Source organism: Anguilla anguilla, chromosome 3 (assembly GCF_013347855.1).
Source record: "Anguilla anguilla isolate fAngAng1 chromosome 3, fAngAng1.pri, whole genome shotgun sequence".
Lineage (NCBI taxonomy): Eukaryota > Metazoa > Chordata > Actinopteri > Anguilliformes > Anguillidae > Anguilla > Anguilla anguilla.
In genome coordinates, this window is record NC_049203.1 from 50976025 (window position 1) to 50998453 (window position 22429).

General features: G+C 39.4%; 1 protein-coding gene across 2 annotated transcripts; it reads right to left on the reverse strand.

Annotated features, from left to right (window-relative positions):
• Positions 1-721: 721 nt before the first annotated feature.
• On the reverse strand, positions 722-21606 carry stard15 (StAR-related lipid transfer (START) domain containing 15). 2 transcript variants are annotated; one of them, XM_035407896.1, is made up of 6 exons: positions 20727-21606; positions 8331-8478; positions 5832-5935; positions 5108-5225; positions 4223-4275; positions 722-3180 (listed from the first exon to the last, which is right to left on the reverse strand). In XM_035407896.1, the coding sequence occupies exons 1-6, from the start codon at positions 20877-20879 to the stop codon at positions 2962-2964; spliced, it is 795 nt and encodes a 264-aa protein (XP_035263787.1). In that variant the 5' UTR covers positions 20880-21606; the 3' UTR covers positions 722-2961. The 2 variants fall into 2 exon arrangements, with proteins under 2 accessions (XP_035263787.1, XP_035263788.1); XM_035407897.1 differs by having other exon boundaries at positions 20733-21604.
• Between the last annotated feature and the right edge of the window lie 823 nt (positions 21607-22429).

A 22429-nucleotide genomic window follows, 5' to 3' on the forward strand; every position in this document is an offset into this window, starting at 1 on the left:
AAAGAAAAGAACCTCTAAATCTCAGTATCTCTCAACCTTTCAGCTGTATCGTGACTAAAGGACATCCGCTAAAGAATATTTAACTTCAGCAGCTAATGAAGAAACTGGCAGGCAGCAACCTAATTCAACCTCTTTCCCCCCCTAAAACGCAACCTCCCCTTTAATAGCAAATGGCCCTCAACAGTCAAGGAATGAGAACTTGAAGATACTCTGTAGTGATATTCTCAGAAATAATGCATATTTTAGAGCATCTCACTGAATATTTTTTTCTACTGCACATACCACAGGCCCCAAAATTAATACCTACATTTTTTTTTCACAATTTTATTGTCATTTCAAGACATGTAAGAAATTTAGTCACATGTTGAATTCTCAAATAAACAACATTCAGGAGACACACGAGAGGTTGGGAACTAATGAGAAACTCAACTAATGAGAATACTCGTGAGATATTCAATTTGCAATTGTATAAAATATGTTTTTAGTGTGCTTCGGCATTTGCATGTACTGCTGTGATGAAAGAGATGTCCATCAAAAATGTAGCAAGAAATGATTGTCAAATAGGTGGTACAGCAAAAATAGGAACTAAACTGACAAGAAACAAACAGCAACAGTGCTTTGTTTCTGAAAAGATATTGTTGCAACATCAGAAACAGATCAAGCCTGCAGTATACAAAAATGCTGAGCTCATATATTTAATTTAAAAAAAAACAGAATTCCATGAATCAGACATGTACTTTTATTCAAAAAAGGAAAAATAAACTCAAGAATAAAATGCAGTGAAACAATTAAAGAAGGTAAGAATCTGCACACTCAGATTATCCAAGCACTATGGTGCCATCTAAAACAGCAAGCTGTGAAACCAACTGTTAATGCAACTTCTGTGGCAACTGTTTAAGCTATGTCTTCCCTTTTGAGTTTGACTTCACAGCTGTCATATATTGTACAGTATCAATGGAAACAGGAGAGACAGAGCCAGTGGCCTTTACACAACCTCATATGCCCACACTGCATGTACTGTATTTCCATGGATTGTAGTTGTGGTCATCTTTACATTCACTTCATGCACTTGGCCAAGGTATCAAATGACAGATAATTTTGCTGGTAAATAATGTTCACTCCTTATTTCCAAGAGGAAGTGGCTTACATTGAAAACACTGACAAAGGCTGAGCCAAAGAAGAAAAAAAGAAGAAGAAGGGGTTTATATTCTTCTGTTTTAGTCAAACACAATCCTCCAAAAATATATACAGTTACATTTCAATGTTGTGTCATAACTGTTCACTGTATTAGCTAGAAACTCTAAAGGAATCAAATCAAATAAAGGCAAATTGCATCAATAGGTTGAAGCATGCTTAATTCAAAACTATTAGTAAAATATTAAGACTGACAAAGATAAGAGATAACTTGCCCCTTTCCTCAAATCTGCATGCACAAAATAGATTTATTTTGTCAATACTATTCTATTTTGAATTACATTTCCTAGTTTTATAAAATACAGTCTACTATTGTCAGCTATGAAAATAAATATGATTGCACTGATTTTCAGACTTGACTTCTTTAGAATGTCTGGTCTATTGCTTGTGTTTTGGGGATTCCAAGCACGGCCTTGTAAAAGAAAAAAAAAGCACATCAATAAATGCCTATCAGGCTGACACTAATGAGGCTGGAGATGCCTAATAGGCCTCTCTATACTTATATTTTAGAGTTTAATAAACTCAAGACACAGTACGAGAGCTGTGGTTACTGCAGTACTATCAAACAGATACAAAAATGTCAGGTATTAGAATGTTACCATGTGACTAACCAGTACGTCTTGAGACACCTGACTGGTTTGTCACATTTTACTGCAATTATCTGGATGGTGACCAGTTTGACTAAGTGTGGCATTTGATTACTACCATGAATTCACTTTACCTGTGCACACCTCTACAAGGTACTCATTTCATCAAAATGGGTAGGACAATGCATATATGATGATATGCCTCATAAATAATGTGAGATATTCAGAATTGTATTTCATTTAACTTCCCCTTACACCTTACAATCTATAAATTAATTGGTAACATGCTTCTGATGTGAAATCACGCAAATATAGACAGGAAGAGTGGTATGAAGGACTTGTGGATGACTCCAAGATGAACCCATCTCATTATCTGACTTTATCATGACATTATTTTGAAGTCTTTTCACAGCTACCCACTATTATTGTCTCCAAGAAGTTACTGCACTGTGACACTTGTGGTTCCATTTTCTGTGGAGCTCACTTAAAACAACTGCCTTGGTGACCAGATTCCTGCATTGGTGGGGGAGGGCGGGGTCAGGCAAATTCCACTGCCCAGTAGCAAGCATTACCACATGCTGAGTTTCTCCCAAGAGGGGCTGCTCAAAACACCATTCTAGCTTGAGGGAGTTTGCCTTGGAGATGAAGCAGCACAAATCACACAGCAACAAGGCTCCCCTCAGTGCCAAAAGCTCCAAGGTTTTTGGGTTGCCTATAAGGTTGCAGTCATTCTAGAGAACCAAAATTTGGATGCACAGCAGAATTTTCTCAGTAAGATTGCACTCCAATTAGCAGATATTCCTAAATTAGTTTTTGGCTCAAGGTAAAAACCATTTAACTGTTCCCACATTTTTGATATTTCACATTGCCATTCACCAGAATCTAGCTGGAATACAGAAACTGGGGGGGGGGTCAAAATTGTGTTTTTATGTCCCTGATATGGATCTTTGGAGGCTTTTCAAAATGTCCTATGTAAATTCAGTCCAAAATCCAAAGATCGCCACAAAGACCAGAGGTTGCGATACAAATCCATATTGCATCACGCCAAATAAAATATGCATGTGCACACACACGCACACACACACACACACACACACACAAGCTTATATACACATACAGTCAATAAATCCTGTTCTCCCTCTACTGCCTCCTCCATGGGTGGGGTTTCCCCAGAGGAAGATTAGGTTTCCTCCTCTTCACTGTTGTTGTGCGACTTCTCCTCGCTCAGGCTGCTCTCGTCAATGTTCTCCAGCGAGTCAGCCCTCTGCAGGGTCAGGTCGGCTATGTTGATGCAGGGCAGGGTGTTCTGCTCAGGGTACATCCACGGCTTCAGGTTGGGGTTGTGCTTGCGCTTCCACTCTGGGTACTTCTGGCAGGCTTTGTAGATCTTCCTCATGGCCTGCCAAAGAGCACAGAGATGCACCCACAGCTCAACAGCTGGCCCACAGTGAAGGAAGCTGCGCTAGTGAGCATGCGCAAATTGGAAGGGTCGAGTTTTTAAAATATTGCTTCAAAGTCTTTAGTCTAAGATTGATACAGTAGCTCACATTAGGACTTGATACATACAGAAATATATGTTCATGTACTGGCTACAGAGGCATTTCTGTGGAGGTGTCTGTGTTTAATAAACCAAATAATATGAATTAAAACAAGGCCATATTATATTTTATATTTATATATTGTGCATACCTCAAATGAAGCAATGCTCTTTCTAAGGCTGATGAAGTTTGAGTATATATAGTTACATTATTTCACCAGAAGGTGGCAGTATAAGGCTGTAAAATGGTATGTTTGTATTTAGTTGATGGATAAATGGCACACTGAAAGTTTAATATGATTCCAAGGCCGTTGTCAGAATGTCTTAGTGGTGTTGGTGCGACTGTTACTGCAGTTGTGCCAAATTAGGAAAATTCATTTTAAAAATACATTTCTAGTCATCATTACCACAATGAAAATAATATTTAACTAATGGGAGGAACAATAGTACATAATAGTAAATAATCGTACGATTACAACCAATTGTGTTGTTTGGGTGTTTAAGCTGTGCACTGTATTGTGCATTGTGTTTAGTAATGTGAGACTATTTCACCTCCTCTGACAAAGTAATTATTTATAAAGTCAGCAGTATGCTGTAGGATTGAGATTTGTAGTACTTTAAGTTATATGATTAAGGTCAGTAAATTCATAAAATTCTCATGAATCACAATTTTAAGATTATATATATATATATATATATATATATATTGTTTTTTTACATTTGTGCAAATTAACTGCAACATACCCAATGTGTTGATGGCTTATTTTTTTACAAAAATAAAATACTGTTTTAAAAGATCAAACTATAACTGCTATTTATAATGACGAGTAAACATTCAGTGTAAAAATATATATCATATCTACATGAAATATCATGAAAGATGTAAATAAATGGTTTTGGTTACCTTTGGGGCCACAAACTGAGAGACTCTATTGACCACCCACTTGGGTAAGGAACCTGCAGTAGACACAGTAATGTTTCAAAATGGACTTGGGTCATGACATTTATGTTTTCAACACAATGTAAAATTTCAACTCCAATCAATGATGCAAAGGCCTAAATGCTAATGCTAAATCAAAGCATAAACAACAATCCCACTGACCACATAAATGAAAATGAAGTGTAATGTACAAAATGTGCAAATGTTATCTTCTTTGTGAGCAAAATTCTGCTCTGTTAGCCAAGTTCATCCCATGTAGTGAACACCATATGAATAACGGGAGGGGAGAGCGGTGCATCATATTATACCACACAGGGCTTGCCCCTTTCACAAATTTCCTGTGCGTAAATAAAGACCTTGCAGCGGAAGACATTAATATTCAGAGAACTCCCAAAGCAGTTTGGAAAAGATGACTTAAAGGCATGAATAAAATATTCCTTCAGCACAGGTTTATTTTTGCCTCCTGCTTCCTGACTCTGGAGCTCAAAATGCGTTAAAGTTTGAAGGAAGTGGCCCAAGAGGAAGGAAGTGGTAAAACACAACCTAAGGGCAGACGCAGCTTCCGCTTCTTTACACAAAGACCATCAATATTTTAAAAGAAAATTTGTAAAACACCGCTTGATTTATTCAGAATCAATAATCCAGATGTCCTAAATGGTATGTGTATCTGTGCAGCTACTGTATCTGTCAAAAATCCTTCATGCCTGAAATTAACTGTTGTTAAAACAGTTTTCTAATGACAAGACAAATTTGCAGAAGTGAATGGATTCACATTTAAGGAAACTACGTTTGCTCTGTGTATGCTAAGTTCTTGTTGCATGTAGGTCCTTTCCCTTGGTGCAGTCTCACCTTTTGGGTCCACCTGAGTCAGGTAGTAGAGAGTACAACAGTTTGTGCCAGTGGATTGAATCAGGTAGCCAGTCAGCAGAGATACAGCTCTCACATAGTCTTTTTTTGGAGGGTATTGCTGGGACAAGATATAAAGCACAACATGTTCAAGTGAACACAGCACAAGAGTAACTTGATGAGACAGAAGTTTCTTTGGCCAATTACCTTTTTATACACAGTAAAATGTTCAGTATTAACTCTGATAAAGTACATTCTACTGTCACATCTAATCCATCTTGGACTCATATAAACTCTATTAAAGTTAAAAGAACACTAATCATTTTACTGTTGATGCACTGAATTGCATCTTCACAGACCAGACATGAGAAATAATGCAACAATGCTATTGCAGACAGTGGCTTGTTTGACAAAAACCACAACCTTGACAGAAAACAGATTTTACCTCTTTTATAATTGGTATGCTATACAACTGATCCAGTAGGCAGCCAGAGACATGAGTTAGTACAGAAAATAATTCAAGATGTTTGATACCTTTGGTGATATGACATTATTGCTCAGGATCTGTGGTACTTAACTGAACCGAGAAATCAAAGGAACTTGCTGGCAACTTGACACAGATGCTTGACATGTGACACTGACCTATCTGTTGACATTTTTGCATGTGCGCATCAACCATTCTAGCAAAATCTTGAGCCACCAAAGGAGGCATCGTGCAGAGACTTACCGGGTGTTTGACAGAGTAATTGATGATCAAATAGTCATTTCCCAGAGGGAGCCAGGACCGCATGGTGACAAAGTCTCTGTTCTTCAGTGGGCTTGGACACTTCCCTGAGGTCAAAAACATGTGCAACCACATGTAACATTTAACAACTGTGTGTCTGTGCCAGCAGACATCCTTGCTTTTCCAGTCACTAGATGAAAGCATGTTCATTTTAGTGGCTTATTCTAACCTTTGGCAGTGCTCTCAAATCAATACCAGAGTCCTGGGGTGATGCCATAAAAACCTGCTAAACCTCATTCATTATACATCGAACAAATAATTTCAAACTGCACTACAATAAAATCTCTGTACTTTATTAGTATATCTCACCCCATGCTGTCCTGAATGTTTATTACAGCTGTAATGTTAGAGGTTATTCTCTTTAAATTACCTCCAAAAAAGACAAGACATTATAAACAGGAAAAAATATATGTGTCAGCCGGGAAAGGACAAAGAAATCCTCATTGAAGCAAAGGATGAAACTAGATTAGAAATGCATAAATCAGCTTTTGCTTTGCAGCAGGGTAATGATGCGTACAGTTTCATTATTGCTCTGTTGAGTCATCCACATGCCTCCAGGCCTGATCCCTGTGAAAAAAAGCCCTCCAAATCAAGATGACTGAGGTGGTAAATGAGGTCTTATCGATTCCATCATTTCTCAGACACTGCACAGAATTATCTGCTATTACAGCTACTGCCATAGGTCACACAAAAAAACCACTCCTCAGGAAAAAAAAAACAATCTTCACCACAAAAAAGTTTGTCTTAAGTGTTTTTGTCTTGTAATAAGACTCCAAATCTTATATTTTCCCCTCAAGCTGAAAGTATTAGCTTGCTTTAAGTTACTGCTTGCTTGACATGTGAAATTGTCTTACCCCATTGGCAAATCTTGAAATGAGTCAAACTGTCACACCTCATTGGCAATATTTTGTCTTATTTAGCAAAAAAGTAATAGAAATATTATTTTAAGTCAAAAATAAGACTAAAATACTTAATTTATACCAATAATAGTTTTTTTGTGTTTGTGTAGTCGACGTCAATGCCAGGCGCAATGGTGGAGGCAGGCACTGCTGATGAGGGAATATAAAAAAAATAAATAAATAAACAGAAATTATAAACACAGCTGGGCGATGAGAGCAAGGGATCGTGGGAGAGCTCAGTCTCTTGGAATAGTCTATTTTATGCTTGTCAGGTGCAGTAAGAAGTAGTTTAATTACTCTGGATACATCAGTTGGGTAGGGCCATAATTTGCAATATGTCATGTTTTCCTTACACATCATCCTGGACTGGTGCAGATACAGGTGCAAGTAGCGACAAATTCATTCACAAGCTGAGACAGTGCCCTTTGTTCAAATCTAATGTGCATGTGGCTGGACAGGTTATGTAATGAAGAACAAATGAGTGCACCATTTGTTCTGTTCATCCGATTCCTTCCTGAAACATATAACTGGTGGCAGAAACAAATTTGTTAATTCTTCCAAGACACAATTATTTTTTTTATGGTTACCAGAATTGGAGGCATATTTGCTGCAGCTAAATTATTTCTGTTGTGCATATAAAACAGAATGACTACACTGTCTATTTATTTATTTAATTTCTGGGGGGTTTGTGACTATTGCAAAGCACTTGCAAGAATACATAGGAAACTGAAAATGGCAGCTATGGAGGGGAGAGGACAGAGTGGACTGTGGGAAGACTTTTGATGCCGCGCTGGCAACTGAATTGAATTACAGTTGACTATAAGGCTGTCTGTTTCTCACGGACAGATATTTTTCCAGATGAATGAAACCCCAGCTGTGTTGCGTTTCGGCACTAATAGGGAAAATGTTACAGCCCAAGAGACCTATACAGCACAAACCATGAAATCTGCATCCAAAGCAAGGTTTATACAAAGGTTTCAAGCCATTCGAAGTCCATGTCTTATATTATGAAGAGCAGAAAAAAAGATAAATTTGTGTGAAGTTGTCCACACATTACATGATATAGTGGCGTGTCTGTACATGGGCTATGAATACCCAAGTATGCCCTTGAGGCTTTTTTCTTTTGTTTTCTGCAACAGATTTTCTACACTATGGGCTTTGAAGTACAATATAAAGGTCAAGCGTTAAAGTACTGAATACATCTGCTAATTTACCTTCACAACCTGAGGTCATTTTAAACTATGATTCAGTCTAGATAAGTGAACATGACTAGTTAAGTGAACATGACTCACTGAAAGTGCTTTGTCGCTCATTCATCATGGATTTGAAATGGATTTGAATGCATTGTTTGTCTGGGCTAATGGTGAACACTCATATTGCATTTAATAATCTCTATCTGATTAATCTCCCGCCATTAACCTGATAGCTACTGGTTGATCACAAAACAACTGTTCTGCTGTGGGCTGGAGGCCAGTGTGTAGGTTTCAGTAAAACTGTGTGAGGGAAGTGATGTGTCTACAGCATTAATGTCTGCATCACTCACAGGAATAATAGCCCACATCTGCATTCACTGTCAGCCTCCCGATGTCGAAGGTGTCAATCATGTTGCTGTCCCACTTCTTCCTGTAGCTTGTGTCATGGAGGACATCGTACAGTGTCTCTGCCGTCACATCCTTACACACTATCCTCATCTGAAAAAAAACATGAACACATTTCATTTTGGCGTACTGGACAGAAAACTTGGTTATGCTAATGGTGTAGTCGGTTACAGAACTTTTACTTTCACTGGTTCTATGAATGGCAAACCCCCTTCTTTAGTTGCTGCTGTTTTTGGAAACCTGGATAATGCACTATGTATACAGATATATTGTAAACATGTATTATACATATTAACTGATTAAATTTAATACCTAACTGAAATCTGGAAATATTTTTTTCAAAATCTTTAAATTGCTTTAAATTACCAGCATCATGTAAATGCTAACATGCAAAAACATGAAGCAGTTTACTCTTAGCTTTTTTTTCTTTTTTTTTTCTTTTTTTTTGTTGACATTTCATGTCATGTCAAATCTTCGTTGACCTTGTCCATATCTGTTCTTGTTCTTTTATTTTAGGCTGTATCCTTCACACACTGTGGAACAGAGACATTGTGTTCTATTAAACAAATCCAGTTCCCTCTGTATATGACTTCCATCTGTTCTGGTCCAAAGCTGCTGATTCTGGGCTATTAAGGGATGCCAAGCAGCTCATACCACGCTTGATTAAATGCTCTGATGATGGGATGAGAGGACAGAGCCTTATCTATATCTCTTCCTCTTAACACTGCACATTTTTCTTAATCACAGCACCTGTATCGTCACTGGGTTTGACCCCCAAACGTCTTACAACGGTCAGCTAAATCTTCATGATAACATGCCATGAGAAGGTATATTAGGTCATCTAGACAAATCAGTGATGTGGGCTGCATGTGTGCAAATATTCCACTGTGGCCAAATGGACACCAGAACACACTTTGCTGTTGTGATTCATCTTACATTGTTATGTAAGCCTGTCCTGGCAGAGCAACTAGAGAGACCATTCTCTGCATGTTGTCAAATCAGCAGGGATATCAGCATGGAATCGGGATAAAGTGGCTGGTTAAGTTTCGCAACCATGCATGCCATTATCCCCTTGAATGGATCTGATTAATTAGGTCTTTAAACTATTGAGCTCCCCTCAGAGGTGATATTTCACCCAGCTGAGTGCAATGACACAGGGACACTGGAATGGGCTTCTAGACTTTTCCAATCATAAATGGACAACATTTAGTCAGGCTTGAAGACTGGTAACCAATATAATGTGAGCTCATCAGAGCAATGATGAGAGTTCAACATCATCTTTCCATGGTGTTAGTATGCTCAAGTGATAAATCACAAAAAAGGCCATTTTGTCAACTTCAAGAAACAAAGGCGGATCCACTTCGCATTTCACAAAATTCAAATATATACTATAAGAATTAGGCACAGAGAAAACCAGCAAGAATTTAGCACAAATGATGTTGAGGGCAGCAAGCTTACATCCATAAGGCCACTGTCAGCCCACACAGTTCAGAGGCCCTAGCTTCAAAGAGACAGAAATCCTCTGCAAAAGCACCTAACAAATGTTGCTTCACTGCCACACATCAGCTTTACCTACAAATAATAACAGTGGCAATGACTACAGCAGTGATCAAAAATCCTACACATTCTTTGCGGTAATTTTCTCTGCTAAAAAAAGCTTCCTGCTGGCCATAACACTCAATTCTGCTTACGAATCATAAAGCAGGAGAAAGCATCTCCGAAATGCCAGTATAGCACTTTAATAGCCGACTCTGGCACAAGCCAACAAAGAAGTTCATGGTATTAGGATCTTGCTCATGGATACACAAAACCAAAGAAGCATCAATAATTAGATAAGAGATAATGGAAAGTATAAGGAAATGGGACCTTTCTAAAAGACTGGTTCCATTTTGCCAGTTTCATTATAAATATGTTTGCAAGCCACAAGAAATAAAGCTCTAGCACAAAATGCTCTGCTAAAATATTCTATGCTTGAACAGGATTGAAGAAATAATTGTCTTCTTTAGGATTAGCTTGCAAATGATTTCCTCTATCATCGTGTGTTATAATCAAATTTACAAATGGTCATACTACCAATGAGATGATGATGAGCACAGACTCTGTCTCAAATGTGGTTATGCATTAAACAGAATACAGTCTGGATGGCACTTTGAACCATATCATGGATGTCAACATAGTGCAATAGTATCTAATCACTATGTCATGTAATGCATTCAATCCAAGCTGACCTCACCGGTCATGATTCAAATTTGTGTATACCTACTGTCAAGTCCAAAGTATCCAATTAAAATGACTTACATCAGGATTTGTTTAAGTGAATGGGATTGGAGTAAGAAACATCCTCACTAGCATATCTATTTGTTTAGTTTTGAGACATGCCATAATGTTTTGATCAAATACAGACTGTGTCAGCACTACTGCTGCCTTGGTTGGCATATAATCGCACAGTCTCATTGTTCAAAAGGAACTCCTCTGGTCAGTCAGGTACTTGCCCCCTGCCTGCACCAAATGTGTCAGTGTCAGTGCATTCCAGCAACTGTGCAGCTCAGCTGGTGGATTACAGGGCGGAAAAAGTCAGGACTTGTTTGGTGAGGACTTGGGTGTTGCTGTGGTAGTGGAGTTGACAGGCACACGCATTAGAGGAAGTAAAAATACTACAAAAGGGAAGAACATGTCCTCAGGCAAAAATAAGGCCCATCTCTGGTAGTAACATTTATACAGTGATTTTTGGGATAATCACATTAAGCTATGGCCCACATGATATGTAAATTTCACTTTCGCACTAGGAAATACATCACGTGGGGTTGTATGGAAGATATTAAACTGCACGATCATTTGTTCATTTCAGAGGTGATGGTGCTGTTATTGTATTTTAATAGACAGGCTGCTCCATTAAAGGGTGGGGTGAAATATATAATGACCACTGTGGACATATTTAAGATAATTAGTCAGAGGTAGAACAGGTTTAATGAAAAACAAGTATTGTTTTATTAGTCCCACTACTAAGATGTCTAGCCCACTTAAAAGAACAAGTCCCTGAGGATTAATTACACATAGATTTAATTAGTGTAATCTGTTTTTTGAGTCATGTCTGGAATATTCCATTTACTAGTAAATAATGCATTGGATAATAACAGTTTTAACATAACAAGTTCTAACCGTTTTAGCCAGTTACCTAACACAGGTTCAATAATATTTATGAAGCTCTACACAGCATGTTATGATTTCTAGCACTACCCTTAATTTCTTCATTTATCCAGAAAGCCCTGTGAGTAGAAGCTGGGTGTGAACTGCAGAAGACCCACAAGAGTGTGAGCAACTGTGTTGGTCTTCATCTCCACAAAGGAATGCTGTCAAAGTGTGGCTTAAATGCTTACATCTATTGCAGCATTACACTGAATTACATTACATTACATTACAGGCATTTAGCAGACGCTCTTATCCAGAGCGACTTACACAACTTTTTACATAGCACTTTACATTGTATCCATTTATACAGCTGGATATATACTGAAGCAATGCAGGTTAAGTACCTTGCTCAAGGGTACAACGGCAGTGTCCTACCCGGGAATCGAACCTGCGACCTTTCGGTTACAAGCGCAGTTCCTTACCCACTGTGCCACACTCCGTGAATCTTCTGATCTGAGGCTCAACCGCATCCCATTGGGCCCTGGGCTGTGAACAGAGCACCACTGCTATAGAACGGCCCGGAAGAACAGAACCATGCTGCTTTTTAGCTAGTGTGATATACAGTAGAGTACGTTACACACATGGATGGCACATACTGTGAACTATAAAGTGTAAAACACAGAAATGTCTTACATTTGTAAGTTTTGGTAGTTTCTTTGGCTATATATATTTCCCCTACTACCTTACTATGACCCATTTGGCTTTGTAATGATGCTGGCCAGATGCTCTGATCATCAGAAGATGATCATCAATAACAATTTCTGAGCTTCTCTTACTGTACTTTATGAGCAGCTGTTTGTAATGTGACAGAATTACAGTCAGGCCACCACGCCTTCACAAAATAGCGAAGGAGTATTGATCTTTTATATAGGGAGCATGCTGCTGATCACTGGCTGGAGTACATTAACCTGAAAGTGCTTAACGGGCATGGCCAATTCCAACTATTCATCACGCAAGTCTTTAATTAACCTGCCCTTGGCCTGTACCACGGATTTTACACCACATATAAAATAAAGCTCTTCTCTATGTCTTGTTCAGTTGCATGCAGCAAAATGTCTTATAACAATTCTTAATAGGCATATGGGTTCAACAGGACTTATTAAAATTTAAATTTTTATGTAGTACACAATTAGTCTGCTACAGACAGTCCAATACAAAAACAGCCACCTAGGCCATGGAAAAATGCCTCAGCCAGTGATGGACATGAATGCATGGACCTTCGCCATCGTGCCACATTTGGCCATCAGCACGCTAAAATAAATAAATAAACAGATGCGATGGAACAAATGCTTTTTTCCACTTTGGATTTCTACCGCACGAGTTGTCTTTCATGGTGCTTGCGTAGATGCCCAGTGAAGTATGGGTGCAGAGTGTCAGGTGTGGTGCCATCGGATATCGTCCAAGGCAATGATGCAAACGCTCCGTGTAACTGTATCCCTGACCCCCTCGCACCGGATTCATTATTCATGAGCAGTCCCCGCCCTGCCCCCAGCTTCATCAACTGCTCCCCGTTTCCACTCGGCCGCCTGGAACAAACTGTGAATGGAACGTCACCAATGGCTTCTACAGGCATTCAATTATTCATGGCAAGAGGCACAGCTGCGTCCCACAAGGCTTCATGAATGATGAAGTGGAGTCCATTATCCCTGTTTAGTTGGGTGTTTCGGGAGCCCAAATTCTTTTCCTTGTGCTCCCCCACCCGCCCCCATTCTAGAAAAATAAATAAAAATCGACCGCTTCCTTTCCTGTCCGCCCCCTATCTGACACGAACCTCAAGGTCAGCTGGAGTCCTCCCAAAAAATATATGTCAGGCCACCAAAGACAGGGCAGTACAGGTGGCTCGAGTTTCTCTGTCTGCCATTACTGCCGTTTTCCGCTCTGAATTTTTCAGAGCGTCCCATAAGTGCACCCTACCTGAAGAGGACCTCTGTTCTGATGCTGAGGTTTGCGCAGTTTGCTAGGCTACCCTGTCTGTACTTGCACACAGCAGCTCCACAGTTCACTGGAGAAACATGGGAGTGGTAAACAGGCAATCCTTTCAGAGTCTCTCCATAATGTGCCTTTCACAATATGGGGTGATTTTCGCTGGTGTCAAAAAATGAAGAGGATTTCTGTTCTTGAAATCGTAAATAGCCTCGGAGGGACTTCGCAATACCATTTGCTTTCCCCCTGAGCACAGTGGACACACCAAGGCCTCTTTTATTTTGTTCAAAGAGGCCTTAGTGTGTCAGCAATGATTGTGAAAAAGTGGCTGGGTGGCAGACACTGCTACATTTTTTGTTCCAGTAGAAATTACTGGTGTGAAATATAAGCCACGAAGCATTCTTGGAAATACTATAATGCTTTCTGGCCTTAACGGTTCACTTAGCTGAGGTCAGACGCATTGCAGGATTGCCAAGTGTTTAATGACGACAAAGCCAAGCAAGTTTTTTGGCTACTTATCTGGTTTAGGTGTACACCTGGACTGAATAAAATGACGCATTAGTTTAGATTTTTAAATCTAATATTTCGGGGTGTCTCGTGGCGCAGCCTGTAGAGCACTGTCCACATGCTCATTATGAGCCGCGATGTCTGTGGTTCAAGTCCTACCTCACGACCTTTGTCGCACATCTCTCCCTCATTCTTTCTGTCTCTCTACACTGTCCTTTCCAATAAAGCTGAAATGCCCATAAAAAATATTTAATAAAACAAATCTAATATTTCATGAATCAACATAATCTATGGAGCAATAACTTGATAATACACATGTGGTATACATTTCTTAAGTGTTTTAAATGTCTCTTGGGTGTGATTGTGTAAAGGTGGTTAAGTACCAAATATTATTTTGTTTTTGTGGCATGAAATGTAATAAGCTGCATTCCACCGTAGTCAATACAATGTCTAACACCACCCTAGTAATTACAGTGTAACTGTTCGTCTTACACATGATCCCTCACAGCTTTGGTTGAATTTATGTTTTCTGACTTTGAAGGCTCTACCCTACCAGGGGAAGAATGCATTCAGTAGCCACCCAGATCAACCCACATTTTGTCCGAAAATGGCGTGTGGGAACATTGCGATGCTTGGGGCTTCTGTAAATTAATTGTTGCGGATGATCTCTGAATTGTGAGCTGTGTCAGGATGAAACTGCTCATCTTGGACTTTAATTCCACATACAGATCTACAAGCTAGTACACCTGTGGAACTTCCTATAAAATGAAACCCATCAGTCAATGTATTCCCATCACTGGAGTGGTAGAGTATTGAGATTTATTGCTGGCTCATTGTGAAATGGTGCAGTGCAGTGGAGCTTTGTTTAGACCATTAAAGGTGAACACAGCAATCGATCAGTAAATGAAACGTGATGCCAGAAAAACTACAAGTGTTCTTTACTCAAATTTTTTTTTTAAAAAGGAAATAATATGCTTAAAAGCTTCAGATGGCAGAAGCTTTTAAGAACACTGAACTTTCACAGTTCTGGCATTTGGAACAACCTGGGTATTATAAATTACCATTTAACTGCTGCTCCAGCCCTGACGACAGTGGTAGTTAATTTGTAATGAATTTCTGTGATGTACCAGAAGTCCAAACAATATTGGCTCCAATGCAGGGCACCAGAAAATGGGACGAAATTGTTCTTTAGCCACATACTGCTCTGCTGCATCTGACAAGTGGAGTTCTGCCAGCTACAGGGCCTTTGGAAAAAAGGATTTCAGACAGGACAGGCTCGCAGCTGTACCAATACACCCTTCATACCTTATCGGGCAAAGACAAATGAGTGATCGCATGAAATTTCTTCTAAATATTTCTGTTTCAAGCATCACAGATCATTTTCCTTATCTAGTTGGAATTCAAGGAAAGTTCAACTGCTGTATTTTGTACTGAAACAGGAAAGCCACACTTCATGAATCTTCTTAAAGGCCTATCTTTCAGGAACCTCAAGGGGTGATGGATGCTTCCAGTCTATGTTTGCACCAAATATTAATAGAGCATATGCTGCAGAACGCTGTTTCAGCTACACTCAGAGTCCACATATGAATTGAATACACGTCCTTTGTGTGATTATTGTATTTGTTATATTCTGTCAAGGATCATTGGAAGGCCAGCACCAGCCAGCACAAGTCTTTCTGCCAACAACAAAGCCTGAGTGTCGGGATAAGAGAACTGTTCAGCAAACGAACTGCTTGGAATTTCAGGTTCCACGGCTCTATTAACTCTGAGGCCTGTGAGGATGCATTTTCTAATCTCCCTCATGCATTCTTCTGTGAAAAGTGAGAGAACACACTGTCACTTAGTGATGTCCCACTTGGCTTTCTCTCCTCAAGCCCTTCAAAAATCTACAGGGTCCGTAGAAAATATAATGGTTGTGTTTTCCCATGAGACATCTGGCACTAACATCCTGTGTGGTTTCACATGTAGCCTAAAAGAATGCCTAGTTGACACTTAAATGCATCCATTCAGACATAGGTTACTGTACAGTTTGTGATGTGGCGTAAAAGTGACACTTTGTGTCTCCCACAGTCCACTACTGATTCCAGTGCCAAAACAGCCTTCTGTAGACGGGCTCAGCCAAGCCCACCCACAGAACAGCAAAGTTGATCTTCATGGCTTTACCACAGAACTGAGGAAGCTTCAGCTATGCAAAGGGATACATAATATATTCATAATGTTTTTTTAAACCCTGTTAGAGTAAAGGTAGTAGGAAAAGGCCTATTGAGAAATACATCAACCTTCCAACAGTAAACTACACCTGTTCTATTCTGGCTGCAGTGTTGTGTCATTAAATGTTTTGGTTCCAGCCTTGGCAATGTCATTAGCTGACTATGACTGCAAGTACAAAGCATTGAGATTCAATTGACCTAGCCTTGTCAGGTGTACAGTTTGTCTAGGTTGGCAGGGTTCCTTGGGTTACTTCTATATTCATCTTTGCCACCATATGCCAGACACCCACACGCTACCAGGTGTCTTCCAATCCTCTCTGGTTGGTTAGTTTAGTACTTTAGTACAATGTTGACTGAGGAGGGTAAAATTGCCACTAGGTGGAGAGGGGTTGCATCACCTGCAGTGCTCCTGGCATGCCAGTTCAAGTAGCTCAGCTGCAGATCAGTAGTCAGTGTCTTTAACTGTTTAACATTAGTTACGTATGGTGTAATTACAAGGTGAGTCAAATCACAAAACAATTAAAAATGGAAAACAAAAAAGCCTTGTAAAAAAGATTTTTAGCCTATGACATTCCATGCTTAGAAACCTGAAGCTTGTCATGAAAGCCTGATTGGGGTTGTTATACACATTTAGGCAGTGTCATGTGAATTGTAAAACCCAATAACCGAGTCAGCAAAAGCCCAAATCTAGATGTCTAGAGGGGTGGAAATCTTGGTTGAGAGATTAGACTAGAATAGCTCAGGTTTCACCTGCATAAAGCCTGAATATGTTCTCATCGGCTGGAAAACTTTCACTTTTCAATCAAAGATGATCTACATTTATTTGAAAAGTGAATGTTTTCTAGCCAACTAGGACATAGCCAGGCTATGTCCAGGTAAAACCTGTGCTAATTTGGAGCTAACTTGAGCCAGCCTACTCCATTTTAGGTCAAAACATGTCTCAACCTTGATTTCTACCCCTCTAGACATCTAGATTTAGGCTTTTGCTCACTGTGAACTGCTACTGTGCTGAGCTGAATATTTTAATCCAGAGAATCACCTCATCAAACCAAAATCTTTGCAAATCCCACAGGATCTTACAATAAATTATATGTGATAGCAAAATAATCAATGAAAATGATTTAAGATATAATCTGGCTTTCTTACTGTCCTGTCTAATAATATCATTGTTTGTCATTGTGTTATGTGGATTGCTACCTATAGCAAATAATTTCAGTGGTGGCAGTAGTATTTTTTTTTCACTGAAGAAGATTTTCATGTATTTATACAACACTATATCATATGTAGTTTCCTTGTCAAGTAGTACATTTTCAACAATGGCTTAGGAAAATCATCAAGAGTATTTGCTGGCAGCCTCTAAATTTTCTTCCTTTGTTCAGCTTTGAAAAGCTTCAATAGATTATCAGGATTTCATTAAATATGGATTGAATTAACCAGAGCAAATTGCTGTGGATGTACAGAAGTTAATCAAGGATGACATAATGAATATACAAAGACCCAGTCAGGCTTTTAAAATGTTAATGGTATTCTTACTAAGCATGAAGGCAAAATATTCTGTCCACATTATCAAAGCAGTACTGGTAGATTAAGCTGGTTAGCCTGGTATTCAATTTTAAAAAGTAACTCAGTTCAGATGTAAACCTAAACCAGAAAAGAACTCGCTTGACTTGGTCATTAAACACTGGGCAGTCTTCCAATGCCGCTGACGTCAGCTAAGTGAACCATTAAGGCCAGCTAGCATGACTGTTTCCAAGAATGCACAAGTAAATTCCACAAGAACATAAAACTGCTGTGGACCTAGTCTGTGTAGCTTCTTTTTCACAATCCATCCCAACACACCAAGATCACATTGGACAGCCAAACAGAAAACTTCTTCTCCTTGCCTGACCCACTGTGCTCAACAGCAGGTAAATTTAACTGCGAACTGCTATTCAGATCATCTCTGATTTGGAGAACACAAAATCACCTATTATTGTGAAAGGCATTGTGTATGGAGAAACTAAAAAAAAACAACAAAAAAAAAAAACTTGCATACCACTCCCAAGTCTCATTAGCGAGCTGTGGAACTCCACTACGTTGTTTGTCATCAGCTGGCAGTGTGCACACGCAGCTCAGGGCATTGCTTTCTCTTTTCAGGAGTAAAACTCAGCAGTTATTTTTATAGCTGTTTCCATCAGAGTGCTGAAGCAAGCAGAATGGAGAGTGCAGGGTACTGCTGGGGGCGGTGCTTGTGTGCAGAGCGCTGTGTAGGAACACAAGGTACCCTGCAGTAGGCACGACAACAGAGCGCCACCCCCACTTTTCATGCTGAAGAGAGAGCGGCTGGCACACAGGTCTCCTCTTTTCTGACAGCTCAAGCAGACCCTGGTGGGACAGCTTCCCTGTAGAGCCAAGCTGCCCTGCGGCCAATGCCACAAGCAGAAGTGACCATTCTGTGCTACACGTTTTCCTGCACAACATCACTGGCTCGTCACAGACTTCCCTGTCACATTAACAGTCTTAGTGCAAGGTCTTCCCCCAGCCCCACCCCCCACCACACAGCTACAATGCACTCACGCGCACACTAGCACAAGGCATTTTGAAAATAATCTGAAACTGATGGTTTATTCAAAAGGCCTTTTTTGGTGAAGTTTACTAACAAAGCATTCTAACTACAATTTCACAAATCTGAGGTTATTGGCTATATACTGTACTGTAGAGCTGCACACTGCAAAGGGTCATGTTAAAATTAATGAACAACAAAGTGTGTCTTTTTTATCTGCCCATAACATGAGAATACTCATATTTCCTTCCAATACTGTTGTGTGCATATGGCTGGAAAAAATCATAAAGACACTACAAAAGAAGGCTGAATAGGAGCACTGTTTTTAGCTTGTTCTTAATTAGCCAAGCTGCTGTGCCCTCTCCCTGCCAATTTGAAGTTCTTATGCAGGTGCATGCCAATTACTGATTTTGTTTCCCAGTCTGAATAATTCAAAGACTTGTGTAATTTAACTCATATCCCTCTGAAGTGCTTTTCCTTTTAAATTATGATCAACCCAAATGCATTAGCTCTCCAGTACAAGTGCACTGCTTTCCATTTTCCAAAACACAGAGTTTGTTGTAAGGAACCTTATAATAATTGTTAGCCAATAGTTATTTTGTTATAATAGATGTTTTGTTAGCATTTCAAAAGGGTTAAATTACAATTGTTTGACAATGTTAGCATTGTGCTTCATGAAAATTGTGAATTTTATGGTTTAATTCAGAGAGAAAAAAACCACTGGCTGCCACAAATGGACACTGTTGCAAAGTAAGATCCACACCAATGCATATTGGTTAACAAGAAGGATTAGGAAGGAACATATCCAGAACAGAAGTAAGAGATGGTGGCCATTTGAATTGCTCAACAACTGCGCGACAGTATAATGCAGATTCTCTACATAGAAACAAAACATTGATTCTTCTCATAAGAACATCCCTTATGTAAAAGATGGCAAATCCTGGTTCAGCTTTCGTAAGAAATTTGTTTAGTTTGGGGTGCCCTTATTACAAGCCACTATCACTGAGTGTGATATAGCGAAAATCATTAAGTTAAACAGTGAATTATGTTGGCCCTCAATGACTATCCACTGAGCTTTTCACCTCACAAAACTGCATCCACATTGAGAACAGAACAGTATACATCCTTTTATGTATGGCCTTTAAGCCAGATAAGCTCAACATTGTCAGTAAATTTCTACTGTAATGGCTTGCAGCCATTTATATATATAAATTTTCATAACTTTAATTTATTTTGGATAATACTATACATCCTTTTGTGGTTTTACATGGGTCATTTCACTTTCTTTTGACATTTTAAAGGAAGTGGAAATGGTTACAGATGTTTACATAAGGTTAAAACTGACTAGATCGGTTATATTGATTTATAATTACAAGAAAATTGCATATGTTATACTGCTTTATTGTGGGTATATATAATATAATTATCATGGCATCTAAATATAAATGTAATGTACCCACATAAAATGATTTCTCACATTTCCCAAGAGATATTTGGGAATTTATTCACACTTTCTCAGCGCACTATTTCCCTAAACGTGATAAATATCAAAAACACTTTCTCGGAATCCCTGGGTCAGTTGTTAAAATCAACAATCCCAACCTACCCAAGGACAATACACATATCGATATATGTGGTGCATTATTTACTGGCTTACTACATGGCTAATCTTTCCGAGTAGATTCAATACTGCCTTCCCTTCTCAAATGACAATGGACTTTAGATGATGGTGTAGATGGCATTTACACCACGATACACCATATACTACCGGCAATTTAACGCTATTACGATTCCCGAGGCAGCACCTACTGCAAACACTCTTTAGAAAATTAGCGTGAGCAACAGCAATGTAAACGCATGATGTTGGCAGGTGGGCTACTACATGTAATGGTACAAGCCATGCATTTGTTATAGGCTATTCCGCACTGCGGTGCTTAATAGGAGGAAACTGGAGAACACAGAAAACGCACGCTTGCCTTCAGTTTCTGCACAGTCTTAGACTCTTCTTCTCTGCACCACACCGTCACCCCTCCCTTGTTGTATCTGGCTGTCCATCCGTCCTGGCTTTCGCACTGTTCTTTGAAGGAGGTGAAATCGGTATCGTCCGGAATCTGGACCGGCATGTTCTTCTGACGCGCGGCGCCGCTTGCGGCAGTTCAGTCGGATCTGTCGGGGAGTGATTGCCTTATCGAATGGCAGAAGGCAGTCTCAATCTTCTGGTTTATTTCTTGCTTCTGTATCTGGTCTTCCAGGAGCGATCCCCTACTTTCAGTCACTCAAGGGATGTAGGTTTCGGTGCTTATGCAGAAACAAAAACTGCTTTCAGTCAATTGGACCAGGTCTTCAAGTCAAAAAAGAAAACCGTGGAAAGGGCAGTTTAAATTGTATCCAAGTTGTGTGTTGTATCCAAGCTGTGTTATGCGCGCCTTTTGGTCTTCTTGAGACGAGCTATTTAAGTCGACAACTTTTCTTAATGTTGATATTTTTGTTGTTATTACTGATGACAGTTATCCATGTAGGTGCACAAATAATGTAGTAGTGACTTTCAGCATTCAGTCGGTGCGCTTTCCTCTGTCACTCGCCACATAGACTTGAAAGCAATATATAGGTAAGGCGTCACATTACTGATATCCCGGTTGCCCAGGTGGGGTAGACTACACGACCTCGCATTCAGTCAGACTGAATGATGGGCACAGATCGGGTGTCATGTTAGGCCTCTTGCAGTAGATTTCCTTTCTTTGGTTATTTTGTTTGGCTTCTATTGTGATTGAATGGAATATGAGAACGCCTCTCAGATTTCCCCATGCGTCTTTAGACTCCCCCTCATCTTTTGTCATAGTCCTAGTATCTCGTACACGTCTCTCTCTCTCTCTCTCTCTCTCTCTCTCTCTTACGCACACACGCACACAAACCTGTAGGAAAGGATAATCAGCTGATTCTTCATCATTTGAACGTTCGATAACAATGCACATACGACTGTGATATTATATGTGTATATCTGATAGATATAGTGCATAGGCTTACGCGAAGAGTGAATTACACGTAAGCGTTATTGCAAAGCTATTTGTATGACACGCAAGGCCTTCCTCTTTATTAAATTCAGTAGCCTACTTTAAGGTTCGAGGTTAACAACAAACGAGTCAACTAAAACATGCAGTTGATAGCCTACAGCAAGATCTACCTCAGAACATTGGACCCCCATGTTCTGTTTTCCACACTCTTATTGATGTTGCATCCACAAAACTGTCACCATATACATTCATATTGGAACACTTGCAGATACTACGGTTTTTTTTTTTTAAATACAAGTTGTAAAAAAAATTGTCCTGTTAATTTATATTTCCTCGTTATTTATAATGCGCAGTATTCCGATGTGATTTAGACTTCTGAACTACAATGTTGCACTGCATTGTCTACATCTATTTCTAACATTGTCGAATGGCAACGTAGTAGGCTACAGTGTACAACAATTAGAAGATTGAAATAGGCCTAACTGTTTTAATGTTTCAAGGTGTGAGGGCAGATTGGATCACGTGCATTGTTGAAATATATGTTTGAAGTATACACACAGTATGCATTCAAAAAATCGCTGCATTCAAAAAATGAGTAAGTCTGCTACGATGCACAGTAGGCCTACACATGTTTTATGATTTCAGTTCAGTTCACTGTTAAG